This window comes from Sphaerodactylus townsendi, linkage group LG11 (genome assembly GCF_021028975.2).
Source record: "Sphaerodactylus townsendi isolate TG3544 linkage group LG11, MPM_Stown_v2.3, whole genome shotgun sequence".
NCBI classification, from domain to species: domain Eukaryota; kingdom Metazoa; phylum Chordata; class Lepidosauria; order Squamata; family Sphaerodactylidae; genus Sphaerodactylus; species Sphaerodactylus townsendi.
The window spans coordinates 78,285,906-78,303,707 of record NC_059435.1 but is presented as its reverse complement, the minus strand read 5'-3'; the positions used below and the strand labels follow the sequence as shown (position 1 = coordinate 78,303,707).

General features: G+C 58.7%; 3 protein-coding genes across 4 annotated transcripts; 1 reads left to right on the top strand and 2 right to left on the bottom strand.

Annotated features, from left to right (window-relative positions):
• Positions 1-1,430: 1,430 nt before the first annotated feature.
• On the top strand, positions 1,431-6,623 carry RARRES2 (retinoic acid receptor responder 2). Of its 2 annotated transcripts, none has more exons than XM_048510668.1 (5): positions 1,431-1,639; positions 3,466-3,567; positions 4,711-4,809; positions 5,767-5,894; positions 6,435-6,623. In XM_048510668.1, exons 1-4 carry the CDS (start codon positions 1,475-1,477, stop codon positions 5,878-5,880), a joined length of 480 nt encoding a protein of 159 aa, XP_048366625.1. In that variant the 5' UTR covers positions 1,431-1,474; the 3' UTR covers positions 5,881-5,894; positions 6,435-6,623. The 2 variants fall into 2 exon arrangements, with proteins under 2 accessions (XP_048366625.1, XP_048366624.1); XM_048510667.1 differs by having other exon boundaries at positions 6,321-6,623.
• A 1,188-nt stretch (positions 6,624-7,811) lies between these two features.
• On the bottom strand, positions 7,812-11,383 carry LRRC61 (leucine rich repeat containing 61). Its single transcript, XM_048510666.1, has 2 exons — positions 11,251-11,383; positions 7,812-10,344 (listed from the first exon to the last, which is right to left on the bottom strand). The coding sequence occupies exon 2, from the start codon at positions 10,240-10,242 to the stop codon at positions 9,445-9,447; it is 798 nt and encodes a 265-aa protein (XP_048366623.1). The 5' UTR covers positions 10,243-10,344; positions 11,251-11,383; the 3' UTR covers positions 7,812-9,444.
• Positions 11,384-13,563: 2,180 nt separating this feature from the next.
• Positions 13,564-17,496, bottom strand: ZNF467 (zinc finger protein 467). Its single transcript, XM_048511829.1, has 3 exons — positions 17,477-17,496; positions 16,885-16,992; positions 13,564-16,075 (listed from the first exon to the last, which is right to left on the bottom strand). Exons 2-3 carry the CDS (start codon positions 16,985-16,987, stop codon positions 14,157-14,159), a joined length of 2,022 nt encoding a protein of 673 aa, XP_048367786.1. The 5' UTR covers positions 16,988-16,992; positions 17,477-17,496; the 3' UTR covers positions 13,564-14,156.
• Between the last annotated feature and the right edge of the window lie 306 nt (positions 17,497-17,802).

Genomic DNA, 17,802 nt, shown 5'->3' with positions numbered 1-17,802 from the left:
CCGGGCTGAGGGGTACCCAGCCAGGCTGCTCCTTTGGCCAGCGGAGGCTCCATCGGCTGAAGGAGCAGCCTGGCGAGGTGGGCCCGAGGGGAGGGGTGTGGGGGCAATTCCCCACCCCACACATGACCATCTGGCATGTGCCCGGGGACATGTGACCTCTCTGCCTCTGCTGTTATGTAAATGCCATCTCATTAACAACCTGGCAGAAATGTTGGAGGCTCCTCCTCCTCTCTGAAACTGGAGCCAGTCAAACTAGGGAGGAGGAACTACGGATGGGGGTGGGAATCCAGGTGGGTTGGGTGGGTGTTTCCGTGGAGCAGGAGATCTTTCAGCCCACTTTGCAGAATGAATCTCCCTCGGAAATGGGGGACAGAGAAGGGTCCTGCACGGTTGACCTGCTTGCAATGGTCCATGTTGTCTTCTTCTTGCGAGTCCCGCCTCCTGCAAGGCTGCAAAGGCCACGTTCGTTGGGTCCTCCATTTTCTCCTCGTAGGAGTCTCCACTGGACACTTAAACCCTCTTCCAAGCCCAGCAGTCTTGCAGCTCTGCCCACTCTTTGGCAGGAAGGAGAGAGCTGGTGGTACTCCTTCGGTGCTTTTGCCACGAGAGGAGGAGCCACGCCAGGCTGCTTCTCTGCCACCCTTTCCATACGTTTGTAGCAAAATAGTTTTTCATTGAATGGATTGTTATTTCTTAGAACATGTCTACCTCCTGTCTTTGCTGCAAATGAGACCAGATCTGGAAAAATCTTGCTTCTGAGAGGTTGAGTGGCTGAGCCTCTTCTTGGCATTCGGAAGGTCCCGGGTTCAATCCCCAGCATCTCCAGTTAAAGGTCCAGGGAGCAGGTGGTGGGAAAGATCTCTGCTTGAGACCCCAGAGAACCGCTGCCGGTCTGAGCAGAGGCAGGATAGTCCAAGCACAGGCAGGGTCATGGAGCTGCAGTCGTCCTGCTTGCAGGCTTCCTGGAGGCACCTGGTTGGCTGCAGTGTGAACAATCCGGTGGACTTGGGAGGCCTCGGTCTGATTCAGCCGGGCTTTTCTTTTGTTCTGATGATTCGGTGTCGGCAGCTCCATGTGTGCATGTCTTGTGCAATGTGGAAGGGGCTGTGGCTCACTGGCTGAGCCTGTGTTTGGCTTGCAGAAGGCCCCACGTTCAACTGCTGGCATCTCCAGTGCAAAGGGTAGACTTCACTGACCATGGTGGCCCAGAGGCCTGATCCAACGGAAGGCAGACTGGTGTGTTTTGTTGTGTTCCTGCTCCCCTTGGCCTCAATTCCCTCCCCCCCTCCCTTCTGACTGCTCTTTGCTCATGAATCAATACGCTGGCCATTGGAGAGGGCAGAGGGCAGGGCGAGGGTAGGGCCTGTGGTTGGGGCATCTTCTGGGGAAGAAGTTAATGAATTATCAACAGAGGGGCGTCTGCTTGTGGATGGTCTGAGAAACAGATCCCGGGGCAGAGAGGAAGACGAGGAGGATGAAGCAGCTGCTGGTGCTCTGCTGGGGCCTTCTGGCCTTGGCCGGCACAACCCCCTCGCCCCTGCAGACCAGGGCGCTGCAGATGGTGCTGGATGAGTACCATAACAAGAGCCACGTCCAATTTTTTTTTAAGCAGCAATTGATGGCTGAGCGCATGGAAACGGTGAGTGGGCACCCCTGCGGGTGTCACCTCAAAAGCCCTCCTAACGAAAGCGGCACCGGTTGGGGAGAGAAGCCCAGAGGCCTGTCTGTCTGCCCTGCTGGGTCTGCAGTTAGTGCTGCCCACCCCGGGTTGTCTTGGACTGTGTAGGGTTGCCAATCTCCAGGTGGGTCCACCATAACAAACAAACAAAAAATGGGCCTGGGCACAAAAAAGGCAAAGCCATGCCACTCTGCACCAAATTGGTTTCTCATCTCACAAGAACCAAATGAGTTTAAAGAATTTCTTAGTCCTAACATAACTGAATTTTCTTTTCTTCACCAATAGGTTTACTGAAAGTCAACAGTGCAATCAAGATGACTGTCACAATATTCTCATAAATATTAAATTTAAACCTTTTTGTTCTTATTTCTTAAGTAACTCTTGCATCTGCGAGGCATGGTTGAATGGAAGAGGCATATATTCGCACATGTGAAATGTCGATTTTTGGGATATTTGATTTTTGAAGTACTGTTACATAAGAAATAGGCACAAAACGGTTTAAATGGAATATTTATGAGAATATTGTGACAGTCTTCTTTATTTCACTCTTGACTTCAGTAACCTATCGGTGAAAAATAGAAAATTCAGTTATGTTAGGACTGAGAAATTCTTGAAACTCATTTGGTTCTTGTGAGCCGAAAAGCTACACGGAGCAGAGTGGCATTGCTTAGCCTCCAGGTGGGACCTCGGATCTGCCAGAATTAGAACTGGTCTCCTGAAGAAAATGGCTATTTTGGAAGTGGTTCTCTGGCATGATCCCCCTGCAGAGAGCGACACATGGGGGGTGGGTGGGGGGTTACAGTTTGCTGTTGTTCGGCCCTAGAAGCTAGAGGGTTTCCACTGTTGGTGGAGTCTGTAGCTGGCTAGATCAGCCTCTGCACCAGCCATGGAGCCTGAGGCTCGATTGCAGCATGATTCCGGAGAACTCTCCAGTGGGAATTAGGGATGCCAGCCTCCAGGTGGCCCCTGGAATTATAGCTCATGTCCAGACTGCACAGATCGGTTGCTTTAAAGCAGTGATGGCGAACCTTTTCAAGACCGAGTGCCCAAATTGCAACCCCAAACCCGCTTATGTATCGCAAAGTGCCAACACAGCAATTTAATCTGAATACTGAGGTTTTAGTTTAGAAAAAACGGTTGGCTCCGAGGCGTGCGTTACTCAGGAGTAAGCTTGGTGGTAGTTGGTGGCTTTGCTTTGAAGCAACCAAGCAACTCTTCCAATGGGTGAATCACGACCCTAGCAGGGTTCATTCAGAAGCAAGCCCCATTGCCAGCAACTGAGCTTGCTCTGAGGTAAAGGATTGCACTTTAGTTCTTCGCATGAAAATCAGTGGGGTTTAACAGCTTTTAACAGGATTACCTACACTGCTTCCCGAAAACTAGGTCTTAGGTTTAATGCTAATAATCGAGCCCAGTGGCCCAGGCCGGCCTAGATTGGGGGGGGGGGGCACTCTGTTTGTGCGTGCCCACAGAGGGGGCTCTGAGTGCTACCTCTGGCACCCGTGCCATAGGTTCGCCACCACTGCATTAGAGGGTGGGCTCTGAGCCCACTGAGCCCCCCATCCTCCCCAGGCTACATCCCCAAATTTCCATGAGTTTCCCAGCCTGCGTCTGGCAACTCTACCTCCCTGACAGGGAGGGAGGGGCCTGGAAGTGCTCACAGGGCAGGAACCACAATGGCCTCCCTGAGTTTCTCAGAGCTTCCCCGCAGGTAGGCTCATCCCGTGACCCCTTGGCTGGGAAGGGACACCTGGTGGCGCTGACTCTGTTCTGTTTGGTTGCTGCAGCTCCCGATGGGGACCTTCGTGGACCTGGAAGTCGATCTCATTCAAACTCTCTGCAGGAAATCGCAGCCAAGGATACCGAACTGCCAGATCAAAGCAGGCGGGGTGAGCCAGAACACACCCTCCCGAAATGCCCTTCAGGCTGCCCTCTCGGTCACTGGTAGGGCCAGATTTCTTTTAAATATGATGGTCTTCTTTGGCCACATAATAGACCCAGGGCCCCGCGATATCTGAGAGATTCTTCTTTCTGGAGTGCGCCCTAATCCCACACTGGCTACTGACAACGGCCCTTTCCTCGGACGCCAGGAGCCGCCAGCTGGGACGAGGGTCCTGGGTGTTAATCTGATCCTGGCGGTTCGTGGAGCCTGTTCCAAGTCCCCAGACTTCTGGCAACCAGAGCAGGACTTCCCCAGGGCTGGCCACAGCAGGACGAACCGTTCTCCCCTGGCAACTGGCAAAGATCCCACCTGAATGAATATCTCATTGGACCAAACGATCCAGTGAAAGCAGAGCTGTTTCCTAACCTCCCGAAGGCCTTGCCAGGGACTAGCTCCGGATTCCCCAGGATGGAATAAACAAAGGGGAGAATGGCACCATTAGCGGCACAAATCTATGGGACCCAGATGCACTATTTCTTATGGTATCACACACCCAAATGCTTTCACGTCTGGAACCCAGATATGTCATGTGGTTCAGCCACCTCTCTGCCGTGAGCGTAACCCTGTGGTGGGGGGAGAGGCACCCCGTGTCCCCTGGGGTATTTCTAGCACTGTTCATTGCCCCCTTTGGAGCTTTGCTTATCTCACCAGCCTGGAAAACGCCAAACTGTATGAAGTCATTTATTGTGCAAATGGCTGCCTACGAAGCCTCCTTATACTGAACCATACTGGAGGCAGCCCGGAAGTGTCTTGGGCAGAGAAGATCCTTGGGCAGAGATCTTCCTTGATCTGAGATTGCAAATGCCTTAGCAGACCAGGTGCTCAGGAGCAGCAGCAGCAGCAGGCCGTTGCTTTCACCTCTTGCACGTGAGCTCCCAAAGGCACCTGGTGGGCCACTGCGAGTAGCAGAGAGCTGGACTAGATGGACTCTGGTCTGATCCAGCTGGCTTGTTCTTATGTTCTTATGAAGGGCCTTCCTCAGCCACAGCAACCTTTGGCATGGGAGATGCTACAGGCTGAACATGCAGGGCTGCCCAGCGGGTGCTTCTGCCCTCACCCTTGTCTTCTCTTGCTTTCTTTCTGTGCTCAGAGGAAGCAGAGGTGTCTGGCTTGCTTCAAATTTGACGCCAGTGAAAATGTGTTGGACAAATCCATGCGGTGCCTGTCGCAGCAAGCTCCGATGTTCCAGGTGGGCCTTTCCCTCCCCTCCCCTTGGCCTGGCCCATCTGGCTGGCCTGCCTCCACACTTCACGGTCAGGGCCAAAGGGAGGAGGACGGGAGGCAGCTAGAAGGCTTTGGGGCACGGGAGGCAGCAGGTCGCTGGGTGCGGGGAATTGTGTTCTGCCTGCTTGGAGACGGTGGCTATTACGACATGTCAGGTCCGAGCTGAGCCCCAGCAGGATCAGTCCTCCCCCTCCCCTGGCCCCCAGCAACAAAAAAGCCACCGCGTGCACCCCCTAAACGACCCTTCCCTCACACTGAGAGAAAGAGAAGGCTGGGGTGTGGGGGAGGAGGAACCCCCCTGATATTTCCAAAGGTTTTCATCTCCCCCCTCCCTTCCTCAAGCCTTTATGCATCTTTGACTGTGACGAAAGGAGCAGCTCTCTTAAGAGCAGTTTCCACCTTGAGCAGAGGTGAGATCCAACCAGTTCTCACCACTTCTCTAGAAGTGGTTACTAATTTTTCTGAGTGCCAAGAAGGGGTGACTAAAGCAACCTCCCTGCCCAACGGGGACTGGAGGGGCGTGTGTGCGGCGGCGCCACTGTTTGAATCCCACCACCATCGGAACCTGTTATTAACATTTTTGGATCCCACCACTGACCATGAGCCTTCAGAAAAGACAGGCGACGTGTTTCAACAGACAGAACTGTTGGGGCAGAAGCGGGGGGGGGAGGGGGGCTGCAGCTGCAGCTTTCGAAAATATGGATTGAAAGGGTTCTGTTAAAAAGTGGCTGCCCTCCCCTGCTGGGTTCTCCCCGTAAGCAGAGCCTGGGGGTGCAAAGAAGTCTTCGCTGGAGCCCCCCTGAGCAGGGAGGCCGAGCGAGCGAGCGGGCACAGCCACCCCCAGCAGGGGGCCAGGCAGGCCTGAACTCCTTGCCAGTTTGGCTCAGGGCTCCCCTACCCCACCCTTTTGGTTGCCCCACAGCAAGTGAAGAAGAAGCAGGCCCAGGACTGTGGCCAGGTGAAGCTGGTGGGAGAAGAGCATTACCGGCCCGGCGTGTTTGCCTTCTCCAAGGGGCTCCCGGAGTGGGCTGACTGAGGGGGCTGCCTCTGGTGAGTGCTCTGCTGGGGAGGAGTCACGGTCCTTTTCCCTGTAGGAAGAGCGCTGGGGGAGGGGGTGATACCCCTGGGCCAGTGCTGGGGGGGCGGGGGGTTGTGGGGCTCAGCATGGCTAAGGCCTGGCAGGGCTCCGTCACCGGGTGTGGTGCTGCCCAGAGATGGGCCACACTGAATGGCAGGAAGGCACACTGAGGCCAAGCGGGTCTCTTGGGCAGGAAACTCTGCTGCAGGGGGCGGCGTCTGCTCAGATGGACTTTTCCCCAGGGACATTTTGCTAGTTGGGCTGCCCATCAGCTGGTAGGGCTTTTTTGGGGGGGGGGGGGGAAGGGTCAAGCAGACACAGAGGAGGGGTGGCACCCAGGACCCATTCCATTTTCTCAGCCTCCTGCTGTGCGCTGCTCCGGTCATTTTCCTTCCCAGGCCCGGACTGATCACTGTCTGGATGGGACCATGTGGAAAAGTCAACAGAGTCCAGGCCTGCTAGATGGCCCAGATCCAGCCGGAACCCTCTCTGCTCGCTTCTTCTCCCCACAGTGAGCAGACCCTCCATGACCTCCAACCAAGGAAGGCAGCAGCAGCCCAGCAGAGTGACCACCATCCGGGGGGAGCTCGGCCCCCACAGCAACAGGACCACCAAGCCCCAGAAGAGCCTGCCATTTTCTCTGCCTGACCTTTGATCTCTATTTACTCCCACAATAAAGATGCCAGCAGAGGCTTCACCTGCCGGAGGCCTGGTTTCTTCAAATGGGACTGGGGTCTTGTGTGTCTGCCCACTCAGGCAGTTCTGCTCCTGAAGCACTCAGGGCCAAAAAAGGGGCAAAAAATCCAAACTTCACATACACGCTACAAGGGTCAATGCTATCAGTCACAGACCAGGAAAGGGATTTGGGCGTCTTGGTTGATAGTTCCATGGGAATGTCAACTCAATGCATGGCAGCTGTGAAAAAGGCAAACTCTATGCTGGGGATAATTAGGAAAGGAGTTGATAATAGATTGTCATGCAAAGATTGTCATGCCCTTATATGGAAACGCTTGAGTCCTGTGTTCAGTTTTGGTGCCACATCTCAAAAAAGGATATGAAGAGATAGAAAAAGTGCAGAGAACGAGGATGATTGAGGGACTGGAGCACCTTCCTTGCGAGGAAGCTGCAGCGTTTGGGACTCTTTAGTTTGGAAGGCTGACTGAGGGGGGGATAGGATTGAAGTTTATAAGAGTATGCATGGGGTAGAAAATGTTGACAGAGAGAAATTTTTTCTCTCTTTCTCACAATACTAGAACCAGGGGGCATTCATTGGAAATGCTGGGGGGAAGAATTAGGACTAATAAAAGGAAACACTTCTTCACGCAACAGGTGATTGGTGTTTGGAACATGCTGCCACAGGAGGTGGTGATGGCCACTAACCTGGATAGCTTTAAAAAGGGCTTGGACAGATTTATGGAGGAGAAGTCGATCTATGGCTACCAATCTTGATCCTCCTTGATCTGAGGTTGCAAATGCCTCAGCAGACCAGGTGCTCAGGAGCAGCAGCAGCAGAAGGCCATTGCTTTCACATCCTGCACGTGAGCTCCCAAAGGCACCTGGTGGGCCACTGCGAGTAGCAGAGTGCTGGACTAGATGGACTTTGGTCTGATCAGGCTAGTTCTTATGTTGGGCCCTGCAGAGCAGACTCCTGGGCCGGCTGTCTGCTCTGCCGAGGGACGGCAGAAACAGACGAGGCAACACTCGTCTCAGAACAGGAGCTGCTGCCTGTGCTTTGGGAAGGACGAGGGGGGCTGAGCAGCTTCCTGGCTGAGCGGGCGGGTGGAGGCGCTCTGCATTCTAGGAGGCTCCACTGGACCTTCTCCAGCCTCGCCCAGATCCCAGAGACAGCAGGAAAGAGGCGGAGATCAAGGCAGGAAGGCAAAGGCACCAAGCGTGGGGGCTGGAAAACATCCCATTTATTTCACAGGAAAACTTGAACAGTGCTGGAGCAGGGGGTGCAGAGCCCACTCCCTCCCCCCAAAAACTCTAGAGCCCCAATCCTTCCAAGCTCAAAGCACCAGAGGCTTCTCCAGAGCCTCACGGGGCAGTCCTGCCCACCCTCACCCGCTGTGTACCCACCTGAGGGCACTCTGGGCTCACCTTCCTTGATCTCACTGGCACCTCCCACCCAGACCCACTCCCCCGTGGGGGCAGCTGCTGCCCTCCAGTCATCATCCTAGAGATGTGGTGGCGAACCTTTGGCACTCCATATGTAATGGACCACAATTCCCATCAGCCCCTGCCAGTATGGCCAATTGGTCATGCTGGCAGGGGCGGATGGGAATTGTAGTCCTTAACATCTGGAGTGCCAAAGGTTCGCCTAGAGTCCCCGTTGGAGCAGCCACACTTTGGCCATAAAGCCACAGGCAGATGGGAAATGGGGACACTCGGGCACAGGATCCTCCCAAGGGTGAGGGAGCTCCCTTTGACCTGGGTGCCAGGCTAGGGTGGCAAGGGCCAGCGGGGGGCAGCAGGGAAGAAAGCCTTCCTGCACTGGGTCTGTCTGTCTGGGTCAGAATTTGATGGGCCTCTGGGAGGATCCCACAGGGCCCCAATGTACAGCAACCAGGCAAAGGCAGTGGGAGCATCGAAGTCAGTTCTGCCCGTTGGTGCGGAGAGGCCAGGCAGGGTTGAAGCCACCAAAGGGCAGCCTCTCCAGTGCCAACCGGCCGGCATCCCAGGGCAGGGAAGGGTGGCTCTGGCTGGCTGGCCCATCCCGTTACATCCATGCTCCAATTCGCACAACCATTTGTGTGCAGTTGTCCCTGATGGCTGCCAGAGGAGGTGAAGTCATCATGGCAGCCCCGACAAGAGTAGTCAACCACCTGCCAGAACAGGGCCCCTTGTGGTCTTGCGCATGTCAAGAGAATTGAGGGGCCGGCTCTCCTAAGCGTGACCTGCCTGGATTTGCCGCATGGAAAAGGGGCTGTGAGAATCAACCCAGGTGACAGGCTTTGATGGGGTCACTCATGAGGAAGTGCCCCATGTCCCCAGCCCTTGAGATCAGAGAGCCTCCTCATAGGAGTTGATGGTCTCAGCCCAGGGCCCCGGGGTGGAGACCGGTGGCCACACCGTCCTGGCAAAGGTCAAATCTTTTTGGAGTGGCTCAGGTGTGCCAGCTCCCCTCCCAAAGGCCCTGGCAGTGGGGCCTCAACAAAACCCACCCAGGATCCCAGCAGCCCGTTTGCTCGGGTTCCCAGGGAATCAAGTCGGATGGATCCCTCCTGCCAGACACCTCCAGGGGTGTCTGGCACCCCAGATGTTCATGGACTACGATTCCTATCAGTCCCTGCCAGAATGGCCAATTGGAATCGTAGTCCATGAACACCTGGAGGGCCAGAGTTGGACACCCCGGCTCTAGCGTAATGTGAAGGGAACTGGAGGGGATACAGGAAGGAGCAGGGGCCGGGGCTTTGAGGCACCTCAGAAGGATCCAGCGGCGCCCCGGGAGATCAGCAAGGGCTTCAGGGATCGGGCCCAGCTGGCCAGTGCCCAGGGGAGGGTCTTGGGGCCCAGGCCCACTCAAAAGACGTAGGAGCTGGAGTCTGGGCGGATGTTCAGGGCCCGCTCGGCCTGGGTGATGGTGTCGTCGGCTCGCTTGCTGAGCTCCCTGCACTCCTGGAGGGCCTCGCTGAACTGCCTGTAGGCCTCTTCCATGATGGAGCTGCGGCGAGTGGGGCGGAGGTCCCAGTAGCCGTCTGCCACCCAGGGTTTGGCCGAGCCCACGAGCTCCAGGACCCCGGCCCCGCCACTGCCGGGGAAGCGCTTGAGGGAGCTGTCGAGGTCCTGGCACAGCCGGTAGAGCTCGCTGCCCCGCCCCGAGACCCTCTCACCGTCGATCACCTTGACGCCGGGGAACATCTCGGCCATGGTGGAGCGGTAGCCGGGGGAGGCGCAGAGGGGGTTGCTGAGGCAGCCTGCGGGGCTGCAGAGGCGCACGCTCTCCAGGTGCCGCAACCCCGCCAGGCCCTGCAGCTGCTGGAAGCCGCTCAAGAGGTTGCCGGCCGCGTTGAGGCTCTGCAGGCTCTCGCAGCCGGCCAGCGGCTCCAAGGTGGCCACGCGGTTGGCGGAGATGTTGAGGACGGCAAGGACCTTCAGGGAGGCCAGCGGGCCCAGGTGGGTGATGGCGTTGCCGGAGAGGTCCAGCCACTCCAGGTTTGCGCACTCGCCCACACAGCCCAGGTCCGAGAGGCCCAGGCCCCGCAGCTTCAGCAGCAAGATGGACTCCAGGTCAAACTCGCCCGTCTTGGCCTTCAGCAGCTGGGCCGTGATCCGCAGCGCCTCGGCGGCCTCCTCCGCTTTCTCCCCCCGGGCTTCCATTCTGGGCAAGGAGGGGGGTCTGGCACGGCTCAGCCCTGCAAAAGCCGGCTCATCTCAGGGCTGCCGGGTGAAGAGGAAAGTGGGCGCAGATCACAGGAGCTCCTGGAAGAGAGGAGAAGGCAGCAGGATCAGGGCCCGGCCAGGGAGGAGCAACCAGGAGCAGAGCAAGCGTGGACGGGCCCTGTGTTTGGTCTCATGGATCAGAACTTTTGCCCCATCACAGCCAGAAACGGGCAACGGTTCTTTGGGGCCTCCAGCTGGGATCTTGCCCAGCACCCACAGGGTTCCACCCGGGGGCAGGCGGAGCCAGGACCCCTCCCCCAGGAGCAGCAACAGGGTGAAGCTGCCTCCTCCTGCGGACTCAGAAGGGCACCAGCCGCTCCCCAGCGCCTGGCGGGCCACCTGCAGCCGGGTCCTCTGGGCTGGAGATGCTGCCTGCAGGGGAGTGACCTTCTGCAGGCCAAGGAGAGAATTTGCCCCTGAGACATCCCCCCCCCCATTCCCTGTGCGGGGGATGCATGGCGGGGGAGGGGGGGGAGGCGGGATCTTCTGGCAGCGGAAATGCTCGTCCAGGTCTGCGCAGGCGGGAAAGGGTGAGGGGTCCCTGCCTCCCCTCCCCTGCGGCCCGATCCCCCCCTCGAAAAAGGCGCGCGACTGACGGTCCCAGCGGTTTGGAGGCCCTGGGGGCAGAGTGCGGTGCCAAAGGGGGTGGGTGGGAGCTGCCCCCCGCCCCCACCCCCGGCCGGCGTCTCGGGCTGAACCCGGGTGGGGGAACCCGGCAGGAGAGGTTTCAGCTCCGCCCCTCTCCCCCCCCCCGACTGTGCAGCGGCCGGCGCCTGCGGAGCCCGAGTAGGGGGTGGGGGCAGGCAGTGTCGCCCCCCAGCCCCCGGCGCGGAAAGCGGTGAAACCTCCGACGACTGCCCCCCACCCCGCCCCGCCCCGCCCCAGGCCCCCTTCCCCGCAGGGGGGCCCGCTTCCCCCTCCTCTGCCCGCCCCCTCCGCCCTCACCTTGTCGCCGCCGCCGCTGCTGCTGCCGCCGCCTCTCGCGCTCCCCTCGCCCGGCGGGCCGCCCTGGCAACGCGCGCTCCCCGCAGCAGCCGCACTAGCCGGGCGGGGGCGGGGCGGGGGCGGGGGCGGAGCCGGCCGCGGGAGGGGCCTGATGATGCCAAGGCCGCCCTCCCCCCTGCCCGCGGCCTGGGATGAGCCGGGAGCCGGCAGGTGCGCCCGGGGTGGTGGTGGTGGTGGTGGTGGTAGGGGGCTGCCGCGGGGCTGGTGGTCTGGAGGGCCTCCTCGGGACCTTCAGCCGCGCTCGCCGGGGCCAGCAGTCGTGGTTGGGCCGCCGTGGCCTGGCCAGGCAGGCACCGCTCGCAGCCTCCGTGTCTGGACTGTCCGGTGGGAACAGGTCCTGCCTTGCAAGGGGGTTGTGCGGGCAGACACCGGGCAGAAAACAGTGACGTATTAAAAATGCTGCCGGGAAGGCCAGCGGGAGCCCCCCTCCTGACGCTCCCACGTGCCCCAGGGAGAGGACTGGACTGGCCCTCAAGGAGGCGGCCGGCCGGCCCCCAGGGGGTCGGAGCAGGCCGAGGTCCGGCATCCCTTCGGGAGTGACCAGCAGGAGGAGGAGGCCACGCAAGTCAGGAGGGAGGGAAGGCGGCCCCGGGTCCGGGCCCTGCCTGCTGCTGGAGCCCCCTGGTCGGCCGCCGCTCGTCTAGCCCGGAGGCAGCCTGCTCCGCTGCACAGAAGCCAAATGCATTGGACAGACCAGCTTCTCTCCTGGGGGTGGAGCTGCCTTGCCTTGCCATTCCCCGCAGAAGGAAGGGGAAACAGCAGTGACGGACTCTGGAGAGATGAAAGGAAAGATGGCTGGGACGGGGCGGGGGCGGGGGTCAGATATGTTGGGGCACCCGTGGGGGTGCCCCCCAGAGGCTCGGGAATGCCCCCAAAGGCCTTCATCACTTCCCTGCCGAGTTCACCCGAGGTGATGGTGGTGGGGAGGAATATAGTTCTTGATTGGCAGATCCTGCCCTTCTCCTTCTCACCCCACCCGGGGGACGACAGCGTTGGAGGGCGCAGGACCACCCGCTAGTATGTTTAAACTTCTTCAAACATTCACCAAACTAGCTTCACGTGGCCACAGCTGGAGTGGAAAAACCCTAAATCATGATTTCCAGAAGTCACAAAAGCGCCACCACTTCTTTAGTTTCTAACCTATTTTAAAGCAGGATTTTTTTCGGGGGGGGGGGCGCTGAAGGGGGAGAGAGCCTGCAGGACAAAGGTATTGATGCCACCCAGTGGACGCTTTTTAGCGCTTACAAATGTTTGCATGTTGCTGCATGGAAACCAGTTCTTACTCCTGCGGTTCTTGGCTGCTTGTTTACCCCACACCGGCCTCCGTCTTGTTAATTCTACACTGAACTTTCTTGCGTCAAACCTTTCATGGGAAGAGAACAGTCCTTTATGACTTGAAGGAAAGGCACCCGTTGAGCTGGCTAAATTAGCCCCAGGGAGGCGTTCGCTGTGGGGACCCCAGGGCTGCTCACTTTGGAATAATTACACACTGAATACACACACTGGTTACACACCCCGCCCATTTTGCAGGAGGACGCTTTTCACAGTTGAGGTGCCAGCATTCAATTCATACTTGCTTGTCAAGGATAGCCCTTTACCATGACACAACAGCCATGCAGATCAAGCAGAAGGCAGCTACAGGTCTATCGAAACTAGGACAAAGAGGCTTAGAGACAGCTTCTACTCTAGAGCTGTGGCGATGCTAAACTCTGCGGCTTCGTGTGATGTGTTTGGGGCTGTGTAGGGATGGGTGGAGGAAGGGGAAAGTGAGGATGGGGTATGAGTCTGGAATTGTGTGCATCGAGGAATGCTGCTGTAGATTTCGTTGTGCGTGCACAATGACAATAAAATGCTTATGCTTATGCTCAACTCCAAGATTTCCTCGAGATGTGATAGAAATTTTCTTGACTACCCTGCCCATCAGGAAACCTGGGGGCTCTTTCTTTCTTTCTTTCTTTCTTTCTTTCTTTCTTTCTTTCTTTCTTTCTTTCTTTCTTTCTTTCTTTCTTTCTTTCTTTCTTTCTCTCTCTCTCTCTCTTTCTTGCCTCCCTCTGGAAGACCCAGGTTTAAACCTCCCCTCTGCCATGGAAGCTCAATGGATAACCCTGGACCAGTTATACACTCTCTACCTTACCTACCTCGCAGAGTTGTTGTGGCGATAAAGGAGAGAAGAGAACTGTATTAAATGCTTTGGGTCCCCACTGAGGGAAAAGTGGAATAAAAAAACAACCCTGAAATAAAACAGACTTGGGGCAGAATTTAATTAGTTTATTTTTGTTTATGTCAGAAAAAGCATTTTTAAAAAAATGTAATTTACATTTGCCTTATGCTACTAAAATGATTTTGTATTTAATGTCCCATTATATTTAAAAAGATGAAATGGTTGGCGGGTAAATATGATCAGGTCTGTGCAGAGTTTGTGACCTTCTGTGAGGGCACCAGCTGACTCTGGGCTCAAGACTCAGCATCCTCTTAGTATTTTTTGTTCTCAGAAAGCCAAGTTTCCAGTCCTGTTGGCACCAAAGACAGTTTTGAAAGCAATACCCAGTGAATGACAGCTTCAGCCTCCAATCCCTCCCCTTGGGGGTGGGATCCGGCTCTGCAGCCGCTGCTGCCTTCCCTCCATTAAACAATACGAAGTTTCCTCCGGTTCCATTACGCTGACTTTGACAAAGGCCACAGCTATCAAAATGTCAAACATGCCAATCTATGTACATTTGCTTAATGTCTGGTTTTGGCAGGCCCCAGATATTTCCTGGCATGGAACTGTGGGGCACGTCTTTGACTGGATTTTGGTTCACACAGTCCTGGGTCTCAGCTTGCTGCCCACACAGGGGACCGCTCGGTCACTGCCAGGCGGGCTCAAAAGCCACGGGGAAGATCAGGGGCTGCTCCGGCTGCAGCTGCTGGGGCAGAGCGCTCTGAGGCAAGGGAGAAGGCCAGCCGGGAACAGCAGCCACCACAGGGGCGCTGGTGTGGGTGCGCTCGTGGCGCAAGAGGTGTGTCTTGCGGCTGAAGCTGCGGGCACAGTGGGTGCAAATGTACGGGCGCAGGCCAGTATGCACCGCTTGGTGACGCACCAAATTGGTCTTGGAGCTGAAGCGCCGCGGGCACTGAGAACAGGCGTGCGGGCGCAGCCCCGTGTGCACCGCCTCATGCCGGGCCAGGTGGGACTTCCGGCTGAACGCCCGGCCGCACAGCGGGCAGGCAAAGGGACGCTGGCCGGCATGAGACTTGACGTGAGCTAGCAAGCTGGCCCGGGTGCTAAAGGTACGGCCGCACTGAGCGCAGGAGAACGGGCGCTCGGCCGAGTGCTGGTTGCGCCGATGTCTCTGCAGGTGCCGCTTGTGGGCAAAACACCGGCCGCACTCGCTGCAAGCAAAGGGTCGCTGCCCGGCATGGCCACCACACTGGTGTGCAGCCAAGCCAGCCCGGTGCGCAAAGCTTCTTTCGCAATGTGGGCAAGCGTAGGGCAAAAGCCCCATGTGCCCACGCAAATGCGCCGTCAGGTGGCGCTTATCGCTGAAGCCCCTCCCACACTCAGCACAAGAAAAAGGGCGGCCGCCCTCGGCGTGGAGCCGCTGGTGGGAAGCCAGATTTTTCCTCCAAGCAAAGGCCTTCCCGCAGTCGGAGCACAGAAACGGCTTCTCTTCAGGCAGCGGGCAGGAGCTGGCACCCTCCTCCTCCTCCTCCTCCTCCACTGGCTCCATCTTGCTCACCTGCTCCATGCAGAGAGGGCGGCCCTCGGCCACCCCCTGCACCCCACACAGTGCGCCACAAGGCCCCTGCTCCGGGCAGGCCAGGCCGGAAGTGAGGGCCTCCCTCTGCCTCGGGTGGTCCATGCAAGGGACTCTGCCCAGCTCTTGCTCTGCTGGAGCCTTGAAGAGGACCGGGCCCAGATACGGCTGGGGCAGCCCCAGGCAGGAGGTGAGCACCGGCACCAGGTCAGCCTCCTCCCTGTACAGCGGGAGTGCCTGCCCCAGGTCCCTCGGGTCTCGGCAGGGGGCTGCGGTCTGCCCAGGTTCCAGGGGAGTGGCCGTGGTCTGCCCAAGATCTGCTGGCTCCCGGTGGGGTTCTGCATCCTGCTGGGGGTGGAGGTCATGGCTGTAGGGCTCTGGCCCCGGCCCCGGTTCGTACGCCGCATTCCCATCCTCGTGGAGTCGTTGGTGCCGCAACAGGTGCCGGCGATGGACAAAGCTGCGGGAGCAGAGTGGGCACGGGTGGGGGCGCTCCCCCGTGTGGGTCAGCTGGTGGCGCACCAGGTGGGTCTTCTTGCGGAAGGTCTTGGGGCAGCGGTCGCAAGGGAAGGGGCGCTCCCCCGTGTGCACGCGCTCGTGAGACCCCAGGTGGATCTTCTGGGAGAAGCGGCGGCCACAGTGAGTGCAGGCAAAGGGCCGCTCTCCGGTGTGCACCCGGGCGTGCCGCGTCAGGTGGGCCTTCTTCCCAAAGGCCTTGCCACACTGGGAGCAAGCAAAGGGGCGCGGCCGAGGGTCTCCCTGGGTGCCGTCCAGCGGGGCTCCAGGGTGCTCGCACCGGGGGCAGCCCAGCGGCTTCTCCTCATTCAGCATCTGCCACTGCTGCAGCGCCAAGCCGGAGAGCTCGCCCAGGGCTCCGCTGGCGCTGTACTCCTCCCCGACGCCGAGGCTCTCGGACTTGCAGACACCCGCAACGGGCAACCCCGAGAACAGCACCTCTGCGCTTAGCCCGGCCGGCCACTCCGAGTAGTCCTCGGCTTCCACCTTCACTGTCCGGATCAGCCACTCGCCTGTCGGGATCCGGGAGAGAAAGAGAGAGAAAAAGTGGGAGGTCAGGCAAGGCAGGGATGGATTCAGACTGTTCGGTTTGCGCAGCCCGATGTCCATGGATCACACCATCAGCTCGCCAGCATGGCCAATTGGCCATGCTGGAAGGGGCTGGTGGGATTTGTAGTCCATGAACATCTGGAGAGCCGCAGGTTGCAGACCTCTGGACTAGACACAGCAGGAAGGGGGGGGCAGAGCATTGTGATGAGGCAACAGCAGGGCAAAGGCTCCTACAAGGGGTCACTGGAGGCCTCCTGCGGGCTCCGGCAGCAGGAGAATGAAGTGCTCTTGGCCCCCCAACTTCCCCTAAGGGTCCCTGGCACGGTGCCCGTGGAAGCCATGGTGCCCACCAAGCTGTTTTGGAAAGTGGGTAAGGCCGGGCGGGGCTTCAGCTTGGCTGCTGGCGATCCGATTGGCTGTGCAGATTACACTGACATGTCGTCTTGGGAGGTGACCTGTCTGTCTGTCTGCTCTCCCTCTTGCCTCTTTTTAAACTGCTCCGCCCGCCCCCTGCACTCGTGTGGCTCCCTCTGGATCTGCGTGTGGCTCCACCTCCCACGGTGGCCGTGCCCCCCTCCCTGTGCCAAAACCCCAAAGCTGCCCACAGGTTCCAAAAGTCTGCTCAGGAAAAGCTGGACCAGCTGGGGAGCCAGGAGGCCCCTCGGAGGGGGGAGAAGGCGGGACCTCCCCTGCGGGGGTCGTGCTCCCCAATGCCTGCCACTCTGTCAGGCTGCTCCTGTCCGGCAGGTGAGCAGGGTGAGGAGGCCCTTACCTGGGCAACTTCTCTCAGGGCCTGTTGCCTCTCCTGCCCCTCTCGGCGGTCCCCCAGGGTGCTGCTCGCTCCTCACGGTGCCCTGGCTGTCCTGAGTGACCATTCCTGCTGGACCAGGGAAAGGATTGGGGGGCGGGGGGGGGGAGAGAAAAGAAGAACGCTTTGCCTGCCATTTCAGACCAGAGGGGAGAACGACTAGAGCTGATGCCTCAGACGCAGGGCCGAGCTGACGCAGCTCTTGCCCACTCAGATGGAGGATTGGCCAGGCTGATGCCCGCTAGGCCAGCCTCCTCAGAAGATGGAGGGCAGCTCCCTCAGGTACTCCTCCAATGGCCACAAGGGAGGCAGAGGAACTCCCAGGTTCAATCCCCACCATCGGCAGAAGGCAGCGTCACGTGTGTTCACGTGTACTTCAAACTGTAGCTCCACGCGTGCCTTCTGCCAGACCCCTCGCACACGTTCCAGCCCAACAGCCCCCCCCCACCTCTGCAGTTTGCCTCAGGATCTCCCCTCACGCCACAGAGTCCACTGGGGCACAACTCTCCAGGGCTCCTTCTCTGCCTCCCCCCACACAGCTCCCTGCATCTCTCACACTGGCCAGTCCACCAGCCTCCTTCTGGCCACACAATCCGGACCCTGTGTGTGTGTGTGGGGGGGGCACTCCGCTGACCTGCATGGCTGCCCCCAGGAGGGGCTCTGGGCTCTGCTCCCCTCTGAGCTTTGACTGGGGGGGGGCCGCCTTCCTCAACCTGGGCGACAATCTCAGGTCTGGCAGTGGGGGATCCTGCAAAACAGAACAAGGAACACCTGGATGGATGACCCCCCCCCCAAGATAGTTCATTCCAGGCCGGGGGGCAGAGGACAGACCACCCCAGAAGCAGGGAAACCACGTCCTCTGCTCAGATTCTCGCATGCATG